This window comes from Lichenostomus cassidix, chromosome 8 (assembly GCF_008360975.1).
Source record: "Lichenostomus cassidix isolate B80296 chromosome 8, HeHo_3.0, whole genome shotgun sequence".
Taxonomy (NCBI): Eukaryota; Metazoa; Chordata; class Aves; order Passeriformes; family Meliphagidae; genus Lichenostomus; species Lichenostomus cassidix.
The window spans coordinates 17,940,756-17,961,726 of NC_139489.1; the positions used below are offsets into that span (position 1 = coordinate 17,940,756).

Below are 20,971 nucleotides of genomic sequence, written 5' to 3' on the forward strand. Positions count from 1 at the left end.
GCAGGCAGCTGGTGACCAACGTGACAGCAGGACAGAGGGAGGAGAGACTGGTTCTGCACAGGCTGCCTGGCGCTGCAGAGACCTGGCAGGTGGTAGAGGGGTAAGGCTGAATCACTGGGACAGAACCAAGGAATATGAAATGTCTTCAGGATTCATTTTGAGAATAGATTAACAAATATCTAGCAGAACTAAGATTCATATATCTTTTCTGCTATGACTGCCTGGTGACTACTTGTATGCCCTTAAAGCATCATGCAGTTTTTACACTCTTTACACTGCCAGAAACTATCATTTTTAGAGGCATATAAGGCTCATTTCCTTTGAAGTGACTTCTGTGTGGTAAAGCTCTAGATGTGGTACAACTAGCTCAGAAATAGAAAGACATTGAAATATTATTAGTGTTTGGTCTCTCTCCCCCCTCATATAAGAATTCTGCTGATTTAGAGAAATTAAAATCAGTAGGAGACCTGAGAACAGAATACAAGGCCTGCAGAATCATATTTTCACTAAGCTGGCAGAAAAATTAACCTTTGGGAAATTGAGTGGACATTTGCTAAAAAGATACAACTACCTTAGGACACAAAATTTGATGGCATTAACCTTTTCTTCACAGAGCAATGCCAATATCTAACATACTGGATACTGCTTCTACAGTGACTAGACAGCATCCAAATTGGATTTAAGCAAATTATTCAGCTTATTAGGCATCCTAATGTCCAGCATTTAATTCCATTAGGAACAATTAAATTTTCAGCTAGCAAAAAAAAAAAAGAAGAAAAGAAAAAGAAAAAAAAAAAAGAAAAGTAATCCCACAGAAATGAGAACAATATCAGATTTGTCCCAGCATTAATTACACAGCTAAAGTCAATAGTAAGTTTATGGAAAGTCATGTATAATGTTATATATGACCTTGAACAATGCATATCATCCACACGGGTTTTAATCGTGAACTCTTGAATTTATATCTCAACTTACAATAATATTACTTCTAGCAACTCCAGAAACAATGATAATGTAAATAGGGATTCAGGCCAAATTTTGTCATATATTGTTCTCCAAAGATAGAAAAAATCTTGGAGGGAGAAATTTTCATTTCTGTTGACACACAGCAACTTAATTCTGCACCAGTAACTGAATCTCACTAGTTTTATGCAACAAAAGGTACTTCTACATAATATTTTCATTTGTTTTCAAGAAAAATATCACCAGTGTGGATGTTTTAAAGAACTACAGCGTAATAAATCTTATAAACTAATTGGGGTAGTTATGCTACACAAGTTCTTAGAAAAGACTTCCACTGTGTAAAAATATCCCTAAGCATGCTAAAAATATTCCACAGAGAAAGGAAAGCTCAACTACATGTTTATAGGATATAAGTACACAACTCACTATGCCCTCCCTTCTAGGAGAGCCAGCAGGAAGGAGATACCACAATGCATTCAACTGGGTACTAGGAATTTTTTCTCCCTACATTTCAGCCCTGGTTAGGGCTGAAAAAGTCATTCCATTACAGAGAAGAGCAAAATTCTAGGAACCTCTTCAGACTTCAAGACAATTCCAGAGAAAAAAAACACTCATTAATTAGTTCTCATCAGAATATAACTGACTTGGATCCTACTGTCCTTGACACCTTCTCTTCTTACCTGCTTGTGCTTTGATCTATTTCTTACAAGTAATACAGGCATTATGACAAGTAGGGGAAATGGTATAAGTAGGGGAAATGGAATAACCTATAACCTGCTTCTTGTTATAGGCTACACAATCAGTCAGTGCCAGCAGGGGAGGATAAGCACAGAGGGGGAGATGGCTCTTCCTACATTGCCTGGGGTGACCAACACAACTATTGTAACACACAGGACATTTCAGTGCATGGTGTAAATGCTTATTAGGGTATTACTGTTACTTATGAGAGCTAAGCTCTCATAAAATTGATTGAGAAGATTACAAATAAAGAACATCTACTGAATTACTATGCTTTATCCATTTCAAAGAATCTGAAGTTTTCCAACACCTGCCTTGTGAGTAGAAGACATTACAAAGTTTCATTAGCACAGTTAGTGCTTTATCAGCATCAGCTTGCTCTCTCTCAGTTGCATTGCTCTCAGTGAATGATTAATGTTGAAATCCTCTTCTCTTTGAATGTTTATCATCCTATTAGGTATGGTTGGAAGTTTAATTTTTCAGGGCATTGTCAAATAAAATGTGTTGCTGTTCTTGAAAGTTAAATACGACACAGACAACCAGAGCCTCCCCTGTTTCTAACAGCAGGCTATTCCTTTCTAGCAGTGATAGAACAGATCTGTATTATGGCACATCTATTTTTCATTGTCAAGCACTACTAAAGTGAATAATAGAAATTAGCAACTGAAAAAGATTGGGAAGGAATTACTTCCATGTTAGGTAATTTCAATCCAAAAGTCACTTAAATGAACAACACAGTAAATGCAGGCTAATCAATACATTGCAATCAGTTTCACAAAGCTCAGAATCTGGGTTGGTAAACTTTGCTATGTTTAAAAAGGAAAAGAAGAATCTATTGGAATGGGAGACTGTAATGCAGTTTCCCTCCTTGCTCTTTGACAGATGATACATCAAATTCAGCAACATTTTAAGAGGACATGTAATTATTTATCTGGTTTTGGAATGAGGTTAGAGGACAGTCAGTCACAACAGTTGTTTTGTAAGATGACCTCTATAACACCCTGAACAAATTTACTGACAAAGACTGCCTAAGCAATTCACTTCCTAGTTCAAAACTCATGCATTTCCCTAAGCAACTTCTTTGTGCCAAATGCCCTAAGAAATATGCAGGACAGTCAAAAGTGTATTTTCTCTAAGTCAAAATGAGCCAAAGGGCTACTTTTATTTGAAGGAACAACTCTAAACCAAAGACAGTCAAAGTCACTGAAAGCTATAGAGTAGGGTTTTCAGCTGTAGTTTATCTATTTCTTTATTTCCTATTAAATATCTGAATAACTTCCATTCCATCCAAGACTGTATATATTTGATCCTGTCCTGATATTTTGCATTTATCTGTGGTATTTAAAGCACTACAATTGTTTAAAACAGTTTTCTTTTTTTTTACAACACACTTAATAAGCCAGCTGAATATATTTGAAATTACTGTTAATTATGTTATTACTATTATGACAGAACTGCTACCATAATCCTTATACTTCCTGTAATTCCTTTCAGGACCTTCATTTTGCATTCAAATGGATATGCAAAGCTTTAAGGGCTAAATCATGGGATGAGATCAACAATATGTAACACTATTATTAGAAATTGTTAGAAATAAATCTGTGTAACATCTCAGAATTGCATTTCCCTGTTCATGTGCTGTTTCATGTCACCTTGAAGAAAAAGGTTATCAGACATCTTACTCCACATCTGAAGGGGATTACAAGCCTTGGAATGGAAATAAATACACAAATAAATAAACAGCCAAAAAATACATAGTAGATGCAGAAACCATATTTTATTCATCTAAGAGCAGACTCCAGTACACATGTTTAGTGTTTCACTTCAGTGAAACATCTGTAAAGTCCAATTTAAAAAAAACCAAAAATCGAGATTGAAAGAAAAAAATATATTTTCAGAGTTATAAATTCAAACACAGATGATTTGAAAAGACAACACTTTGAAGGCTGGCTAATTTTATGAGTGATGTGAAATACTTACTGTTGGCTTTCCAGTATCACCACAATTTCACACAACCAGTTTTGCATCCTATGCTAAAGGGCTTACTGGCCAGTTTTTAAGGCTGTTGAAAAGCTACTTAGATATTGGAAACAGAAAGAAAGGAGGAGAAGAAAATGGTAGGATGAGAAAAATTGCACAGGAGAGATGATGATGTCTTTCTTAGGCAGAAAATAAATCCTCAGAATCCAAAGGGTAAAGGAGAAACTAAGATTGACCTCCTGCTGTTGAATCAGCTCTAAATTGTCTGAGTCATCTCAATTCTCACTATAAAAAAGCTCCCAATTCAGTGGAGAGTAAATTGCATAAGGAACTCTGCAAAGTGTATAGCCAAGACAGAGAGAAATGTCAGTCATGGTCTTCTGAGAAGCATGAAAATAAGATACTGCTATATATTGCTAAAAAACATATCCCCCCCAAAAAAAACCTGGAAAAGGACAAAGTGCATCAGTGTAGTTAAGCACAATTTGTAGTTCTCTGCCAAAATTCAGAAGTTCCTTGCACACTAATAGAATTTTTTCACAAAATTTAGATATGTTGTTGATGACATATCTAAAGTACACAGAAGTCAATGCTCTCACAGGTACATACATTAAAGCATCTCCCCACTTCCAGAGTTAGTAACAGTCTAATCCCTTCATTCAGAAAAGATAAGTTTAGTAATTTCTAAAAGGTAATAGCAGGTGAAAAAATTACACATACTCTAGAGATTCCAGTGACCATACTTATAGGCACAAGTGGGGAAAAAAACCAAAAGCCAAAAAAACCCAGATAATACAGATTGTTTAAACTGCTAAGTTATAGTAATACACTTAATTATCCTAGTATGAGAATTCCTAAGCCTAAAATTCCAAAAGTGTGAAAGATCAGTGAAAGTTTGCACCTGGTGATACCAAGAAGTTCCAGGTCTAGACCGTTAGGTTTTGGGCAGTTAAGGCTGAGCCTGGCAGGCAGTTAGACAGATGTCGCCAGATGATGACAGAAATACTTTGTTGCAGGTATTTCTCTTAAAGGGAGAAAGCTAAGACTGCCTCACAGCTGCTACCTGGACATCTGTTGTCAGCATATATGTTAGCAAAAAATACTTCACTTATCAACAAATGGGTTAAAACATCTCAGAGAAAACAGAAATAAATTGGATTCTGCATAGCAACATATAAAGTAGGGAAAACTCAGGTTAAAGGAAAATTAAGCAATACTTTTGGACAATAATTGGCCTTTAGAATCTAAATATATAGTCTGTCTTACCAGCTGCATGAGTTGGTAATGCTGGAGAAACAAACTTCTGATATTGCATGGCTTTTAAGAGATAAATCTCAAAATCTAATGCTTACATTAACTTCTCTAATGTAAAAGGTACTAGAAAGGAAAAAAATAAATAAACAAATGCAACAACATACCACTAGAATTCAATTATACAGAACACAAGTATAGAAGAGAGTGCATAAATGATGCCTTGGACCAGCAGAAGCCCTTAACAGCAGTAGAACATAACAGATGTTTGTACAGGTCAGGTTTTGTACAGCTCAAACCTGCATATTCAGGTTTGAGCTTGCAAAGTCTCACAGAACTTACATTTTCTTCTTCCAGTTTGGATAAGCAGATATAAAATTCTAGTTCTATCCACTAGGATCAACAGATTAAAAGAGGTTCATTTCTTTGAATTAGACTAAATCAGAAACAGAAGACAGAATACCCAGGAGAGCCTCTTCTGTAATTTGTGAATTGAATAGGACAGAAATTTTTGGAAATGCTGTGAGTAGTAGTTTACAAGACTATTCAGTAGAGAAAAGCTGACATTCTGAAAGGTATAAAATTTCACAAGAAGAGTCAAGTAGAGACTTATCACTGAAAGTTTCTGTGCATCTGCTTAGACAATTTCTCTCACAAGGTTAGAAATTGATTAGGAAGAAGTTTCACTAAATATTGCTAGAAAGGGCAAGAGCATAGAAACTAGATCAATCTGTTACAACATCATTGCTTACCAGAGTTGAGCCTATGCTTGCAGGCAAGGTCTAAGAAGTGCAGAAAACCTAGTTCTGCCTTGTTGCAAGAAACTACTCTTAGTATTCCTCTACTGTAAATCATTCTGATCTCAACCTTTTCTTTTACTCCTAACCTGCAGGCTACTCATGAAAAAGTAATACTTTTCTGAGGAGAGTGAAATAGAACTTGACTAACAAATATGTAACTATTCCCTGCTGTAACTTCCAACAAGCACATTCACATCTCCTTCCTGGGCTAAACTACTTCCTGACTATCATATAGCTTTCGCTGTGCTGCCCACGCTGTGCTGGTGCTGCTCAGCTCCCAGCCACGAGTGCCAGGCCATGCCCTGGTGAGGGCAAAGCCCCTCTTTACCCACTGCTGTAGAGCTCAGGAAAAGGTGCTGCCAGGACATCAGTGGCATGGAGAGCAACAGCATCCCAGACACACTTCCCTCAGAAGCAAGCTGGGACTTCTGTACAGTCCAGGGTCATACCCTGTACCCCATTTACACCTGCTCAAATACTCTGATAGTCAAGTCAATAAAGGCTGGGTGATTTTCAGGAAAGCAGATTTATACTTTGTTCCATACAAAACAGATACTTGAAATAAAGGCTGGCAAAGCCACACACTTAGTAGCCACTTAGTTATTACTGTGCCTCTGCAAATAAACAGTTTCTCTGACAGATATCCCAGTCCTATAAACGGCAGACACATCAGGTCCCTTCAAGCAATTGCCACCAAATGAGTTACCACTGCTGCCACTGGCACCTCATGGCTGCTATTCCTTTTAAGGGTAAGGAGGACACATAATATGGCTTTTAAAGAAAGGCTGAGAAAGATAACAGACCTTTTAATCACCCAAATACCTAAACCCAGATGTACAAATACTGCATACTTGTCTTGTCCAGTTGCTTTAAAAAAAGAATTACAGCTGATACAACATTTGGATCACCTGTTGGTCCTGGAGAACATTGATTCTGACAAGTGATTGCAGATCACAATTTGCTGCAGCATACTTGTTTTCTACCTGTGTATCTTATCAAATGTGAGTGTAGAATTCTTATTCAGATTTTACAAATTATGCCAGAAATAGAACAAGGCTAACTGATTTCCCTCTCTAATTCCATTAGATTTGATGATACAGAGGCCATGTGTCTTGGTGCTGTCTCAGTGTGACATAGCACAAGCAAGAAAAACCAGTGAATCTGCAGTGATTTGTGTCACAATGGATCACAAACATCACTTGAAAATAGTGAACATAAATTGCCAAGTTACAAAACTTGCTGAAATTATGTGACAGAAATAATGCCAGAAAATGAAGCAATTTTCTCTCCACATTGAAATAACTTCCAAAATGTGCTGATAAAAAAACCCCAAACACTTAACTCAAAAGGCAAAGAAGGATCCATGACTCCATGGAGGATGAGAATTTCCTCAGGAAAGGTCACTTAAGCCATAATGTTTACACTATAAAAAACTTCTGCTTGACATGCTGCTATATTCTCCCTCAATTTATGACATTCCCCACTCTCCATTTATTAGATAACTCTAAATGTATCACAGAAGGATCTATGCATCCCACAGGAACCAAAGCACTGCTTTCTCAGCACCAGAACGAGGTAAGGAGATAGGTACCAAGATGCAGGGTCTAGGAATTAGATTCACAGGGAAATCTTAAAACTCCTCAAGTCTTACCTCTGAAGCCCAATACTAAGCACCACTGAAATCCCCAGAACAACTGATTGCCTGGAATCCAGGAACAACTATGTTTAATTGCCTCTGCAGTGCAGCCCAAGCACCATGTTCAGTATGACACATGAGGCTGTGGCTGAACAGAAAATTGAATGCAAATGCCCCACTCTCACTCAGACTAAGAAATGTTTATCTGAAGATGTTCCACGTTGATCTGCAGTCCACAGAATCCAATGATACCAGTGTGCATGTACAAGTCAGGAAAGACTGTGTTGAAATACACCTTAATGGTTTCCCTCAGGCTCCCTCATACCAAGTCAGCTGGAAACCCGAGAAGAAACATCAGGGTTTTTCATTATAATTAGCATGCATTAAAAGATAAGAAAAATGGTGCTTGAATTTTTTGTGTGATCCAAATGTTTTGGATGTAGAAATGGCTTAAGAAAAATAGGAACAAAACCTCTGCAAATATAAAAAAGCACAACTACCCTAAACTGAGTTACCACTGTAAAACCTGCCCTATGGAGAGTTACATTCTCCTTCAGAGCAATATTTTATTGGGTTTCACAAGATATATAATTCTCAAATGTAAAGTGGTTTAAAAATGAAAAGAAGTCTAGATTTATGGAGTATTATTATGAAGATTTAATCATCAAAATTATGGGTCTAGCTCAGAAGTACTTCACTTCCCTGTATTCTGGCACTTCAGAACATCACACTCACTTAAAATGGACTTGTAGACATAGAACTCTCTTCATTCCCTCTCATGAAAGAATAGAATGGGGACAGAAATTTTGTTCACAGCTACCACCAGTGATTGCCAACTAGCAGAGAGCAGGCTGTAAACATAAATATATTGGTAGTTGCTGAGAGAACTTTATTTAAACCTACACCCAAGAACTTATCAATGTATCTACAATATTTTCTTACCTCAACTAATATGGAGCATGGCAACATCATGTGGCTTCTCTGAGACTGACGCCTGCTGCTTGAAATCATGTTCACCTGTGAAGGAAACACAGGATATTGTGGCCACCTGTGAGAAGCTGGTCTTGTTTATACTAATGTGCTGACAGCAAACTAGCAAAAAAACCACAGGTTTGTACCAAAATAAGGAATAGTGAGCATTACATCAGGGAAGAGGACTGCTCGTGTGCAATTCTTTATTCAAGTTAGTTTAGATTTTACTATTTTGTTATATGGATTGCGGCCATTTTTGTCCCAAATAATAGTATCTATATGAAGATTTATGCTTAAAATTGTACTAATTATATCCCTGCATATGTCAACAAAACAAATCCTTTATCTCTTTTTGGCAGAGCTTTTCTAATTCTATTGACTTCAAAGAAACTTAAGCATGTTCTTGAAGTATAAACAAGAGGACATTGCTGAAGAGCCATCAGTGGAAGGCTTAAAAGTTTTAAAAATTTAAATTTTAATCTATCAGGCTTCTACAGAAGCTTGGGAACACAGGATTAAAAGGAACTACCAAGCTGGGAAGCTGTGTCTTGCAGTCTCAGTAGAGTGGATCTTTGGTTCTTAGGGATCCACAGAATATTTATTCTCAACACCGCATTTACAAAAACTTTCATATTCCCTTGCAAGAAAATTAAGATCTGTTGTTAAAATTAAAACAAAAAAGCAGTAACTGCCTAAATGAAAAACTGCACTACTAACCTCTGCTATAGGAAAAAGTAGAGCAGAAAACAAAGTCATGTGCATGTAACGATACTAGGAAACAGCCCATGACTGATACAGTAAATTGACTAAAATCTCTAGAGAAGTTAGAATCTTCAAGAATTAGAAAACTTCTAAATGCTGGGTAGTCCCTCTAGATTGCTCTCTTCTTTCTTAAAAACATCCCACATACCCAATGTAACCACTAATTCTCTGATTATTTAATTTTTAAAACTCTACTTAAAAGTTTCCCTCTAGGCGCTTCCTAAAAGATACTGAAATAGTCCATTAGCTGTCCTCTGTTTTTCTCAGCTGTCCCCCTCACTGTTCTTCATTTACGTCTCACCATTCCCATTTTTTTAATGCTCTCTTCTTCTGGTGCCCCTATGCTCTCCCTCCAGTTTCTCTTCAGTCTTTCCACACACTCCCTTTCCCTCATTCAGTTTCTCTCATGTAGCACATCTTTCAACATCTTGCATCTCCTTCCCTCTCTCTCTTCCATGGCCTCCCAAATTCATCTTTGATTCCCTTTTTCCCTCTGATGCTTCAGTAAACTGCAGCTGACTCTTTCTCCCTCTCATGCCCGGCCTGTACATGTGCATATTTCACACAGGGCTTGGGGCTCAAGAGTCCAGGAATCAGCACACTAAAGAGAAGAGAAAGCAGATGCTTCCAAGCAATATCAGAGAAACAAACTCTGCTCTGTGTGTACAGCCTGGCTCCCAGCAATGCACGGATCATCTCTGATGCTCTGCTCCTCTCGTGAAGGTGGCTGGGGGAGCTTGACATGGTGCCTCCCTCCCCTCATGAGAGAGACAGTAGCAATGTGAAGCAGAGCGATTGCTCAATTCTGTGAGACTCATGCATGCCCCAGCTGGGTCTCCCTGGGAGCTAGAAGATTTTAAGCTGTGACCCTGTCACTCTGGGCATTTTTAACCCTCTCTTTGGTGCTATAAAATGCAGCAGCAGTTATCTGCATTCAGCCTATGTTTATCCAAAGCAATGAAAAAAGTGCATCATAAGCAAGCAAATATGGCATATGTTCTTGAAATTTCTCTCAGATTATTAAAGGCTGAAGTTATTTATCAAGCAAATAGAAAATGGTGCTCTGCTGTTGATCAATTGACTTTTATGAATCCAGAGCCAAACTCTGCCGTTCATATTCCTTTCAAATCCTCTCAGGCAAGAGTCCCAGAGACTCCTTGACACTCCATTATATGGTTACATAATATAACCATTAATATTGCATATGGAGTTGTGCACGTACAGCTATTGCACATTGGGACTATAGACTCAGTTCATTAAAGAGACACCAACATAGAAGTTATTTATTATTTATTAAGTGCTAACAATACATCGAAAAAAGGGAACAAGCTCTGAGCATTAAGGACCAATATGTGGCTGCTCTTCAGCTCTTACCTCAAGAATAAAAAGGGCATAAGATTCATCTTCTCCAGAATAGCATCAAAGGAGCAACATGTTCTTGTTAATGTTGTGTAAGTACTGCAGATGTGTGTTGACCAGTGTCAAAAACTCTCTGTGCACTCAAATGGGGATGAACTCTGTAGCCTGAGATGTAGCCAAGAATTTTTTCTTTCCACAGCATGGAGATAGGCATTGGTCAGAGCCTGAAACACTCTTTACACACACAATATGTGAAATTGCCTTTCCAGAGGTTGCTGCTATAAGTTTGGAGAAAGATGAGTGAGCCTGAATGAGACATCAAGAAGCCATCTGTGAGAGCATGGCTGAAATGTTACAAGCATCCCTATAAATATCTCTTGGTAAAGAACTAGTTCTGTTTTAGTGATATGAAGTCTTTTTATGTAACTAGTTACTAGGCAGCCTATAAAACAGTTTCTCTGGCAGTAGCCCACTGTATGCATTAGGCAGCCTGTCTCCCTCGAGCTGCTGTTCTGGGGGCATGACTAACAACAACCTACAGGATCCCTCTCCAGACAAACCTACCCCTGCCACATACCAGCACCAATCTGCCTCGCTGCCAGACTAGGGTGTCGTATTCACAGCTGTGAGGGCTCGGGGAGAGAGCGGCAAGCACACACCTCCAGGAGGAGCTCTGGACAAGAGCATTTGCTGAGCGGCAGCTCCCCCCTGCAGATCTGAATGACAGCAGCACGGGAGCCAAAGGTGAGCTGCACGCACACTTGGCAGCTCTGGGCTGAACATCCTCACTTGGTACAGCCGAAGCAAACCTGCTCTCGGTGTTTCTGATCCCATTTGGATCAAAACTCACTCAATTTGTACCTCTCCTCAACATGAGACAATTGCATTCATGTTTCTAGGGTGGCGTTTTCATAGAATCGTAGAATCACTAAGGTTGGAAGAGACATTTAAGAACATCAAGTCCAACTGTCAACCTGGCACCATGACTGTAACCTCTAAACACCAACTCTTTGCTCCTGTAAAGGGGGCAGGAATTGGGCAGCAAGACCATGGCCATAACAGCAGAATGTTTTTATAAAAGAGTAGTGACTGCTCTGCATTGGGCCTAGAAATCAATTCTATGGGCAATTTCTAGGTGTGTCTACTGACTCAGGTACTTCAGATGCACAAGGAGACATCCTCTTAGGATGTGACATCAGCAACGAGCTCTGGGAAACTTTAAACAACTTTCAATGTAAAATGATACCTAGGTTTTAATCACTTCCAGTTTACTCAGAAACAGAAGGGAAAGTACTTGGGCTCACAGCTTCAATATGACTTCAAGGGATTTATTTAATACTGTATTTCTGTCACAGCCAGAAAAATTAACTCAAATATCCTTAGTTCTGAAATTCCCTAATCACACTATTTTGCTACTTCTATTATCCACAGTTGCCATTTGTGTGTCTGTCTTCTGGCATTTTTGGTGAAAGACAGTCTGTTATACAAGTTCCAAGCAGATCTAAGACACTACTGTATCATTACTAGCTGTCTGTTTCATCACAGGTTTCCCTGTAACTTAGGATTTATCTAGAAATGCAAATGGCATATTCTATTTCATTTATATTTTTCCATTTATGGGTGAAGTTCACCCATACCAGTGAAAAATACTTACCAAAAATCAGGAGATGTAAGATATGCCTCAAACTTTAAAAAAAAATACACTATAAAATTCAAATAAAGCTCACTAGAGCTATCAGTAGCACTTATACTCCCCAGTGTGGTAAAAATGTAGTGGCTTGTGAGAAGGTAAACAGAGAATGTGTCTGGGGAACATCAAATTGGTCATGAAAAAAGGAAATACACTGTGCTGTGAAGAAAATCCTCATAGTAAAAAACCATTTTTATGTTCCAAATCTATATAGTTTTCATAGAGGTAATGGAGAATAGAGATGATTATGAGATTTTAATGAAGAGAAGGAGAAACAAGGAATCATGATACTTTCCTCTGAGTTACTGACATTTGTATCATTTATGTCTATCTATTTATCATCATTATCTATTTATAAGGAGGGTGAATATGCTGCATGATTTTAAAGAATGAGAGCTTAGAATATGTGGGCTAAAGAGTATTTATATACACCTTGATCTATTTTCCAAGAAGAACTAGCTGAAAAATTCCTGGAAGGTCCAGATTTCCTGCCCAGGCTGATAATCATCATAATGAAACACACAAATTGTTCAGGGCATGGCAAGAGGTGCCTGGGAAAACCTTTGGGACAGTCCAAAATTCCCAGCTAGATAATTCATGAACTAATTAGTCAAACACTTAGCTGTTAAGGTGGCTAAGAATTGATTCAACCACTTTGTCTCATGTTAGTCCATTGCTCAAATTGTCCACTATTTTGTCTCTGCAGTTGGCCAGACTGAGGGTTGCTGCAGCACCCAGAGGAGATACATTGGTGAGCACAAAGGCCTTGATATCCAGCTACACAAGAATTACAGTTACTGTGCAAATTTGAGGAGTTTCACACTTACTACTTACATTTCATGGCTCTTGTTCTTGCTGAATGTCATTGGGGTGAGAAAAAATTTAAAGTTCATTTTTATAGTAATTGATACTCTACTTATGAAAACTGCTGTCAGTGAAGATCTTTCTTTTGATTTTTATCTATGTTCCAGCTACCTCTCACTTCCATGTATATGCACAGACAGGTGCTTTTTCAAATACTGCTCAGGCTTTCACAGATAATGAAGTGTCCATTAATTCTTATATCAGAAAAAATTCTTACATGAACTAAAGCTGACAAAAATCAGCCTTACCTGATTTTTTAGCTTTGCTAAGGGTGAGAAAAATCCTCACGAAAAAATACTGTAATAACCTGAACCGTGTTCATGATGGAAATACTGAAATGCATATTTCAGAACAATCTTTGGAAGAACAGAGCTCATCAAGTTATTCCACATATTCACACCATTATTCCTCTTTCTCCAAGAGGATTTCTCTTACATTTTAAGCTTAGTGCTGCAGTAACTAAAAGTCTCTTTCTCCTGACATGCATATTAGTTTTCTTCCCAGGATGTAAGGACAGAGGACAGACAGAGCAGTGGGAAGCTAACTTTAACTCTGTGAACAGCAAAGGCATTCTCCGAATAACTGACAGAATAGAGATGAGTCTGGTGTGTAATGTAACCTGAATATCAAACCAAACTACAGGATATCAAAGAGCTCATCTGCAGATAGGACTGATAAAACAGAGAATTTTGTACACTAATGTCTATACCTTTTTCATGTAAAATGCTAGGGAGTTTGTTCTCAGCCAAATATGTGACGTTTCCAAATTGCTTTTCTCTTACAAAGGATACTGTAAAATGAAACCACAGGAACAATAATCCTTTCAGGCTTTAGATCTGCCAGAGAAATACATAAGAGAGTTTATATACATAATAGGAAAAAGGAACAGAAGAAACACAGCACATACTAATGGTAAAGATGCTGGGGGAGAACTACTGTTTAAGATAACTTGTTTGCAGATCATACAGATTAAGTCAGCATTTACCAAATTTTCAAAAGCAAAGTATGAAACGAATGACATATAAACTGTGCAAGAATAGGTTGCTATCAGCTGAGAGCTGCATGAGAGAAGAACAGTCGCAAATCACCCTGATTAGAGCAGGGAATGGCACACTCGGCTGCTCTTGCTACCTGAAAATTCATGAGTGCCACTAACTGGTGAACCTTAGTAATGAACTCTGATGCTCTTTCCCTCTGAAGCCCACAGCATTACTCTCTTTGCCACTTCCTTGAAATAACCTTCCACCTCACAAGTGTATTAATCCACAGCCAACAAGGTCCCCATAACATCTGCCAGTCTGTCAGTGATTGCCAACAGACAGCAACATCTATGTCAAGAGTAAATTAAATACAAAGCAAAATATTACCAGCAGATTGAAGGCAGTGCACTATATACCAACACAGTATTTTCCCTGGTGATTTCTAAATATGTTGCACAAATGCTTTGTTTCTTTGTTCTTTGCTGACCTTCTGATGGGTGTATAATTTGTGATATTAAGAGCTAAATTCTGCTCTCCTGTCTTGCAATTAAATAAAATTAGTTTTTAAAAAACTGTAAAACACTTGGAACAGCACAGAGTGACAATCTTATTACCATGAAAGATGAAAGCTAGGAACTAGAGAAACTATATCCCTCTCTTTCTTACATTACTCATTATCTCAAGATTAACATTAGAAGGACCTGGAAGCCTGTCAAACACCAAATCAAAAGCTCCCACAGGACTTCAGAGAGTAAAAAGTGTTATCAGCAAGAAGAGGATTCATGGGATTACATTTGTAGTGACAGGATTGAGTTTTGCCCAACAAGCTGCAGTATCAGAAATAACAAGGTCATTTTTCTTTTAAGAAGATGAGGGAAGAATGCACTTGTTTTGCAAGCCAGCAAATTAATGTGGGATTAACCAATAAAAGAATTCCATAAAATTGCTCCAGTTGTGAAATCAAAACAAATCTTAATCTTACAGTTTTGTACTTAAAAATAAAGAGCCCACTGGAGTGAAGGAGCAAAATTCTGGTGCTGACATAAAATCCCTTCCAGCACGGCTGTGACAGCAACTCTCTACCATAAAAACAGGAAGCCCTTGCCACTCAGAAGGCATCCACACAGACACCTTCCCACACAGGCAGATGACTGTGGGAATCTCTGCAGAAATTCACTAGAATAGTTAGTGCACTGTAACTGTCTGGAATAATATAGATCTTGGAATGGCTTTTTGTCTTCATTTTGTTCTCTGATTTAGAATCAAAATATTCAAATATGTGGAATGTTTTGTCTTAGTCTGCAGTTTGTTCTCCAGTCAGGAGAGGATTTACAAGGCGAGGCAAAATCAGCTGCAGTTCTCTGTATTACCAATGGCCAGGGAGGTATGAATGACCTACCATGCAATGGGGGAGCAACATTGCACTTATTTTTAACCCAGTGGAACCAAGTCATCAATCCTAAAAGCTCTGAACAAACAATTCACAAATAAAACATGCAAATTTAAAGGGATTTGTTTTAATGATACACTGATGACACTAGAATTACTGCTGCCAAGAGCTACTCTCAAGCACGGCTGGAGTACTGTGGAGGTGGTGGGTGAGTCAAGCTTGATAGATGTATCCACGGTTGAATCTACACATGATAAGCATCTTTTGTTCCACAGTTCATTGCTTCACTCAATGCTCAGTTGAATGTTTAGAATCTCTGAAATACTTTCTGGACAGCCACACTTTCTCTTTTCTTTCCAGTTTGTGCATTCCTTATCTCAGCTCTGGGAGTGATCAGTCACAGCCACTATCCAACAATGGATGTGGAGCTGGACCACTGTGAGTGACGGGCATTGACCTGTCTGTCATCATATGGAATCAGATGTCACACAGCTGCTGATAAAACTTATCTAGTTGATTAATGTACTGTGTCTCATTAACAGTATGATTAGAACAAAACTATAGCAGAGTGAGGCCATACTGTTGTTTCCTTAAATTTATTCAGTATTCACATTTCTGTCCTGATTTTTAAAATTTTCCTAATTGCCAAACATTCAAATTTTGAGTAATGTTGATTAGTTATGAGTAGACATAAATATCACACATAATTCTTTCTGTTGCAAGGATCAATTTCCCTTTGTATTAATTAAAAGTTAGCTCACATGTCAACCTGTGAAATTTACTATTTCTACATATTTTTTCCATAAAAAGTCAGTTGTTCACCAAAAGTGCAAAGAAGCATAGATTCATTAAAATCCCATGTATCCCAACACTAAGTTGTATTTAAGAACAGCTGCATCTCAAGTTATCTTGAACTGCTGATCTGCAGAATTTCTGATGGTAGTTTTTGGAGAGCTGGGCCAAATACACTGTAATGGTTTTCTTCCCAGCCTTTAGCTGCTGCTTTCCTTTCAACTGTATCCTAAAATACATTAAGTACTTTCCTCATGTGACGATCTAAGCAAATTCTGCATTGCCAAAAAGATGTGATGCAACTACAGATGGGAGCAGGTATTTTTCTTTTTCAAGATCAAAGTGGTGCACAATGCCAGCAGTATGAGTGTCTCTATGACACTGATGCATAATAATTTATCAGTTATTTCCCATTTAGAAAAATTTGATGGATGTTGGCATGTATAAATCTCTATGTGCTATTTCTACAGATTCCACTTTTTTGTCCTATTTCCTTCAGGCCAAACAGATTTAGCTAATCTAAGACTAAAAACTGGCATTATTTCTGCTGAAATAAAATTCACTGACAGTTCTCCGTTTCTGCGTAAGACCAATTTGTGCATAATAATATGTGCAAAAAGTCACAATTAAACTTCAAAGAACTTAAGCAAGATAGTCATCTTTATACATCATTAAAACGGCAGTAACTTAAACTTTTACTGCATAATTCTAAAGTTCCCAGTTAGCTTACATAGTTTTAATTTCCTCCTAATCTCTGCTCCCTAAAAAAAAAAAAAAAGCACCAAATCACAATAAAAATGTTACAGACAAAAAAGAAATAATGTAATTTTTTTTCACTAGGGAGGTTTAAGTATAGACCTTTAAGTGAAGGTATATGAGTTGATGAGATGTGTTGTGGGTCTGCCTGAATACAAAAACACAGCCTACACTGCCACATATGCTGAATCATTCAGACCCTTCTAATAAATTTACAGATTTCAAAATAAAATTGAAATAGGGCCTCTATGTTGTCTTTACATTTTTTAGTGATAAATTACGTACTTTTTATTCAGGCAACTGGGATACATCACTAAGGGTGGGTGTGAGCTGCTGGAATTTCTATCTACTAACAGCATGTTCACAGGAGTATATAGCCATACTATAACTTTAGGGCAAGTAAACAGAAAATATAACCTCAATATGTGTTTGTGCTTTGGATCTATCCATGAAAGATTCATTGTCTAAATATGTCATTGCAGCCAGTGATTCAGAAGTAGAACACTTCCATCTGGCAACAGATGGTCAAGATGGATCTTATTTGCAGGAGAGTCTTCTGCTAAAAGAACTAGTCTTCACAATCTGTATAATCAGATAAGCAGGTTCTTTCTAGTATTATTGCCATGACAAACCGCACCAAAACTTTATCTCACAAGTTCAACCAACTCTGTATACACCCACACCCCTGCTTAATTAAGGATCCTTCTATGTATCACAGCCACTTCTGCATTTTACTGCTAATTTTCTCATTGATAATGTGCACATTATATATGTAACACCTGTACAGTTTTCCTAACATGTTAGTTGGTGCTATCTATCGTTCAATATGCTGTGATGAGCTTGTCAGTAGCTGCCCTTATTGACTGAGGCATGCTTGCAGCTTCCTACTAGCATTTGCCAAGGATTTGCCAAGCCATCTCCACAGACTGAACCTCCTGCATTGTTTCACATGTTTTCAATCACTCATTCACAAGAGGTAGTGTCTGTGGGAGTGACAGATGGCTGCTAACCAAGCTGGTCTATCCTATTTCCTCCCTCACCGTACCAGGTATGTGGTGCCCCTCACTGACTTTCTTCACTAAAGATTTGTGGAAGAATATTCCAAAGCTCAACACATCCTAAAAAAAAAATTCAATATTTACTCTTTGTAAAAATCTAACAGATTATGTTTCATGGTAACTAGAAAAAAAAGAAGAAAAACAGTTACTTTCACTAAATTACTTGTTCTTTGGGAGCTGTTCACTCAGCTCTGAAGAAAAGGGCTTAAACATCAGTTCTACTGGAGAGTTATGAGTCATCAGATAAGAAAAATCAGCTCTCCCATTTTTATGTGATATGGTAAACAAGAAAAAGCACTGCAGAATTAATTCAGTGCTTGCTTTGGTCACAGAATCTGAAGTGGCTGTTGCCATGGGTACATAGAATCAAGTATTTAAAAGGGATTTAAGGACATGAATGAGGAGAAATGACAACACATCATGGAAGATTCAAGAACTGTAGATGCCTGAAGAAAATGATGATCTGAAACACAGAGAAACTGAAAACTAGCCATTCATGTGATGAATACAAGATAAGAGAAAAGGCAGCTAACTAACTGTACTATCAAGGTGGAGAAATAAAAAGCAGAAACTGGCAGGGACACCAAGAGGGAAAGAAGAGCACCTAGCTCCATAAGAAGAGGAAGGGGCAATGAAAATAAGCAGGATCATGAGCACAATGAATTGCATTATACAGAAAATCATAACAGAGATGAGAAAAGGACAAAAATAAGGGATAAAGAAATAGCAGATAGAAGATATGAGGAGAAGAAAATTTACAACATGAAAACCAGGTATGTATGAATGATCAAGGATTTTCATTGAAGAGTTTATGAGCAAGTCATCAAAGCTGATCTGCAGGAAAGCAAGATGGTGTGGCAAGAGCAAGAACACTTGTCCTGAGCTACAAAAAGTTATCATGGGAGAACAGAAGCATTCATTATTCCTACTTCATGCTGATAAATGTTGCTGCAAAGTTTCATCAAGAACAGGATCAAAGAGCTGCCAGCTGGGAAAGACTACCTTCTCTGGTCTTCAATGGAATTATTCCAGATCCAGGAGAAGGAACATGTATGAAACACAGGATTAAATAAAATGCAAGATGACTCAGAGTCTAATCTTAGAGGGATGACAGTTAGGTTAGTTAGGTTGCCTGGCCACTCAGTAGAGGACATTTTTCTGATGAGAGACATTTTAAGGAAGGGATTCTAAGTAGACGCAAATGACAACATTAAGTGGAATCATCAAGTGAGTCAGTGACATGGCTGCTAAACTCTGACTTTTAAGGTAAAGTAGTTGAAAAAACCCCAACTGTAAGCAATACCTGAAAAGTATGTGCATAAAGGAAAAGAACTTCTAGAGGGAAAGCTTGTTGAAATAGCAGCTGTGACGAGGATACCAGCATTAAAAAGAACTTGCTAGCCAGAAAAGGGACATAAATCTAAATAAAGGGAAATGACATTTCACAGTTAAAGGTGTGACAGATTCTAAAGAAATAAGAAGGGCTACTGGGGATAAAGCAGAATCTAGGTGGGCCAAATCAGTGTGTAAAAGCAGTTCTACTGAGTAGTGTCAAAACTGTGTGATGAGCACAACTGCCTGTTGTGTCTTTGTTGTGACATGAGAAAATGTCCATATAAGTGTTCTTACCCCAAGGCACTTACCAGAAAATACAAGGCTTGTAGGCAGCTAACAAAGACTACAGGGACAATGGCAGTACTTGAAACTGTGCAATGACATATGTTCATTTGAATGAGCCACTGAAAGCTTTAGCATACTCTGGAAGAAGAACTGTGGGCAAAGAGACATGCAGCCTAAAATGAGTTCTACGCAATTAAGCACACAGCTCATAATTTCGCACACACTGTATTGAAAACTCACCTTGCAATAAGTTTTTGACTATGGATATAGCCACAATCTATCTTCAGTTTAGCCACAGCTATGAGTTATATTTCTACTAGGATTCTGGATAACTTCCCTAAACAAAATGAACAAATGCTGAATGCCACGTAGTAAAAGGGAGTGTAAATGCACCCCACTGTCAAAGACAGTCAAAAACTTTTTCTGGTTTTGTTTTAACTATCATTAATATAGTGTATGTTCCTGAGATCCAGATGCCATTGTAATAAAAACAGTATGAGACATAGATGGAAATACAAATTAAAATCTTTCTGTACATCTTTAAAAAGAATGCATTATGAATAGACTTTTATCAAGGTAGGCAGCAGTAGTAATAATAGAACAGGCAGTGACTACCTCACACTGAAATCTGACACTGACATTTGAAGGACAACTTCAATTGTGATGTTTGAAAGATTCTGGAAGAGAACTTAATGGTTCTTGATAAGGGCTCTTTTTTATTATTTCTTTTTGTCACTTTTAGAAAGAAAGGACTAATGACTTTGCTTCTGCAGTTGAAATGAATTGGACTTTTGTCTTTAATGTGCAGAAAGAAAGATCTCAAGATACTGCTATTTTCTGAACAAGTTTGTGGCTTTGCATTGGGGATATCAATTTCCACACTTTTCTGCGTAATTTCAAATACTTGGTAACACAATTTCTTGAGATGTAATTCATACATTTTAAAAATGGTCTTTGGAATTGTTTGCATTGGTGTCCATCCAGACTTACTAATTAGTGAACTGCTAGCTTCAGCTGTCTTGAAAATCTACTTGTTACTTAGAGATATAGTGAATTTTAAAATGCATTTCAAAGATTCTGTTATTCAAAATGAGATTTTAGGTGACAATGAATTGATCTCCTGGCACTTCAAATAGTTACATCAGAGATATTGTGCAGAGTATACAGCAGTTAGGAATGGGCATAATGGATTAAAAAAGACAGGGAATAAGTACTGTTGGCACCACAAGTGTACCAGGTTGATACAGACCTGCTGTATCTGAGTGGTCTTATACTGACTGGTTTCTCACTACTTCCTCACCAGTCAGCCTCTACCAAGATGTCTCCCCATTTCAGTCTGAATAATTAATTTCTTAAAATT

The 20,971-nt window shown here is 37.7% G+C and overlaps 1 protein-coding gene across 1 annotated transcript in view; it reads right to left on the reverse strand.

The window, feature by feature from the left end:
* PLPPR5 (phospholipid phosphatase related 5) overlaps nt 1-20,971 on the reverse strand; it is a 105,067-nt gene that overhangs the window by 49,803 nt on the left and 34,293 nt on the right. Inside the window, exon 2 of the mRNA XM_085068153.1 lies at nt 8,311-8,385. Coding sequence (XP_084924279.1) covers nt 8,311-8,385 — 75 coding nt within the window. The remainder of the gene's footprint in view (nt 1-8,310; nt 8,386-20,971) is intronic.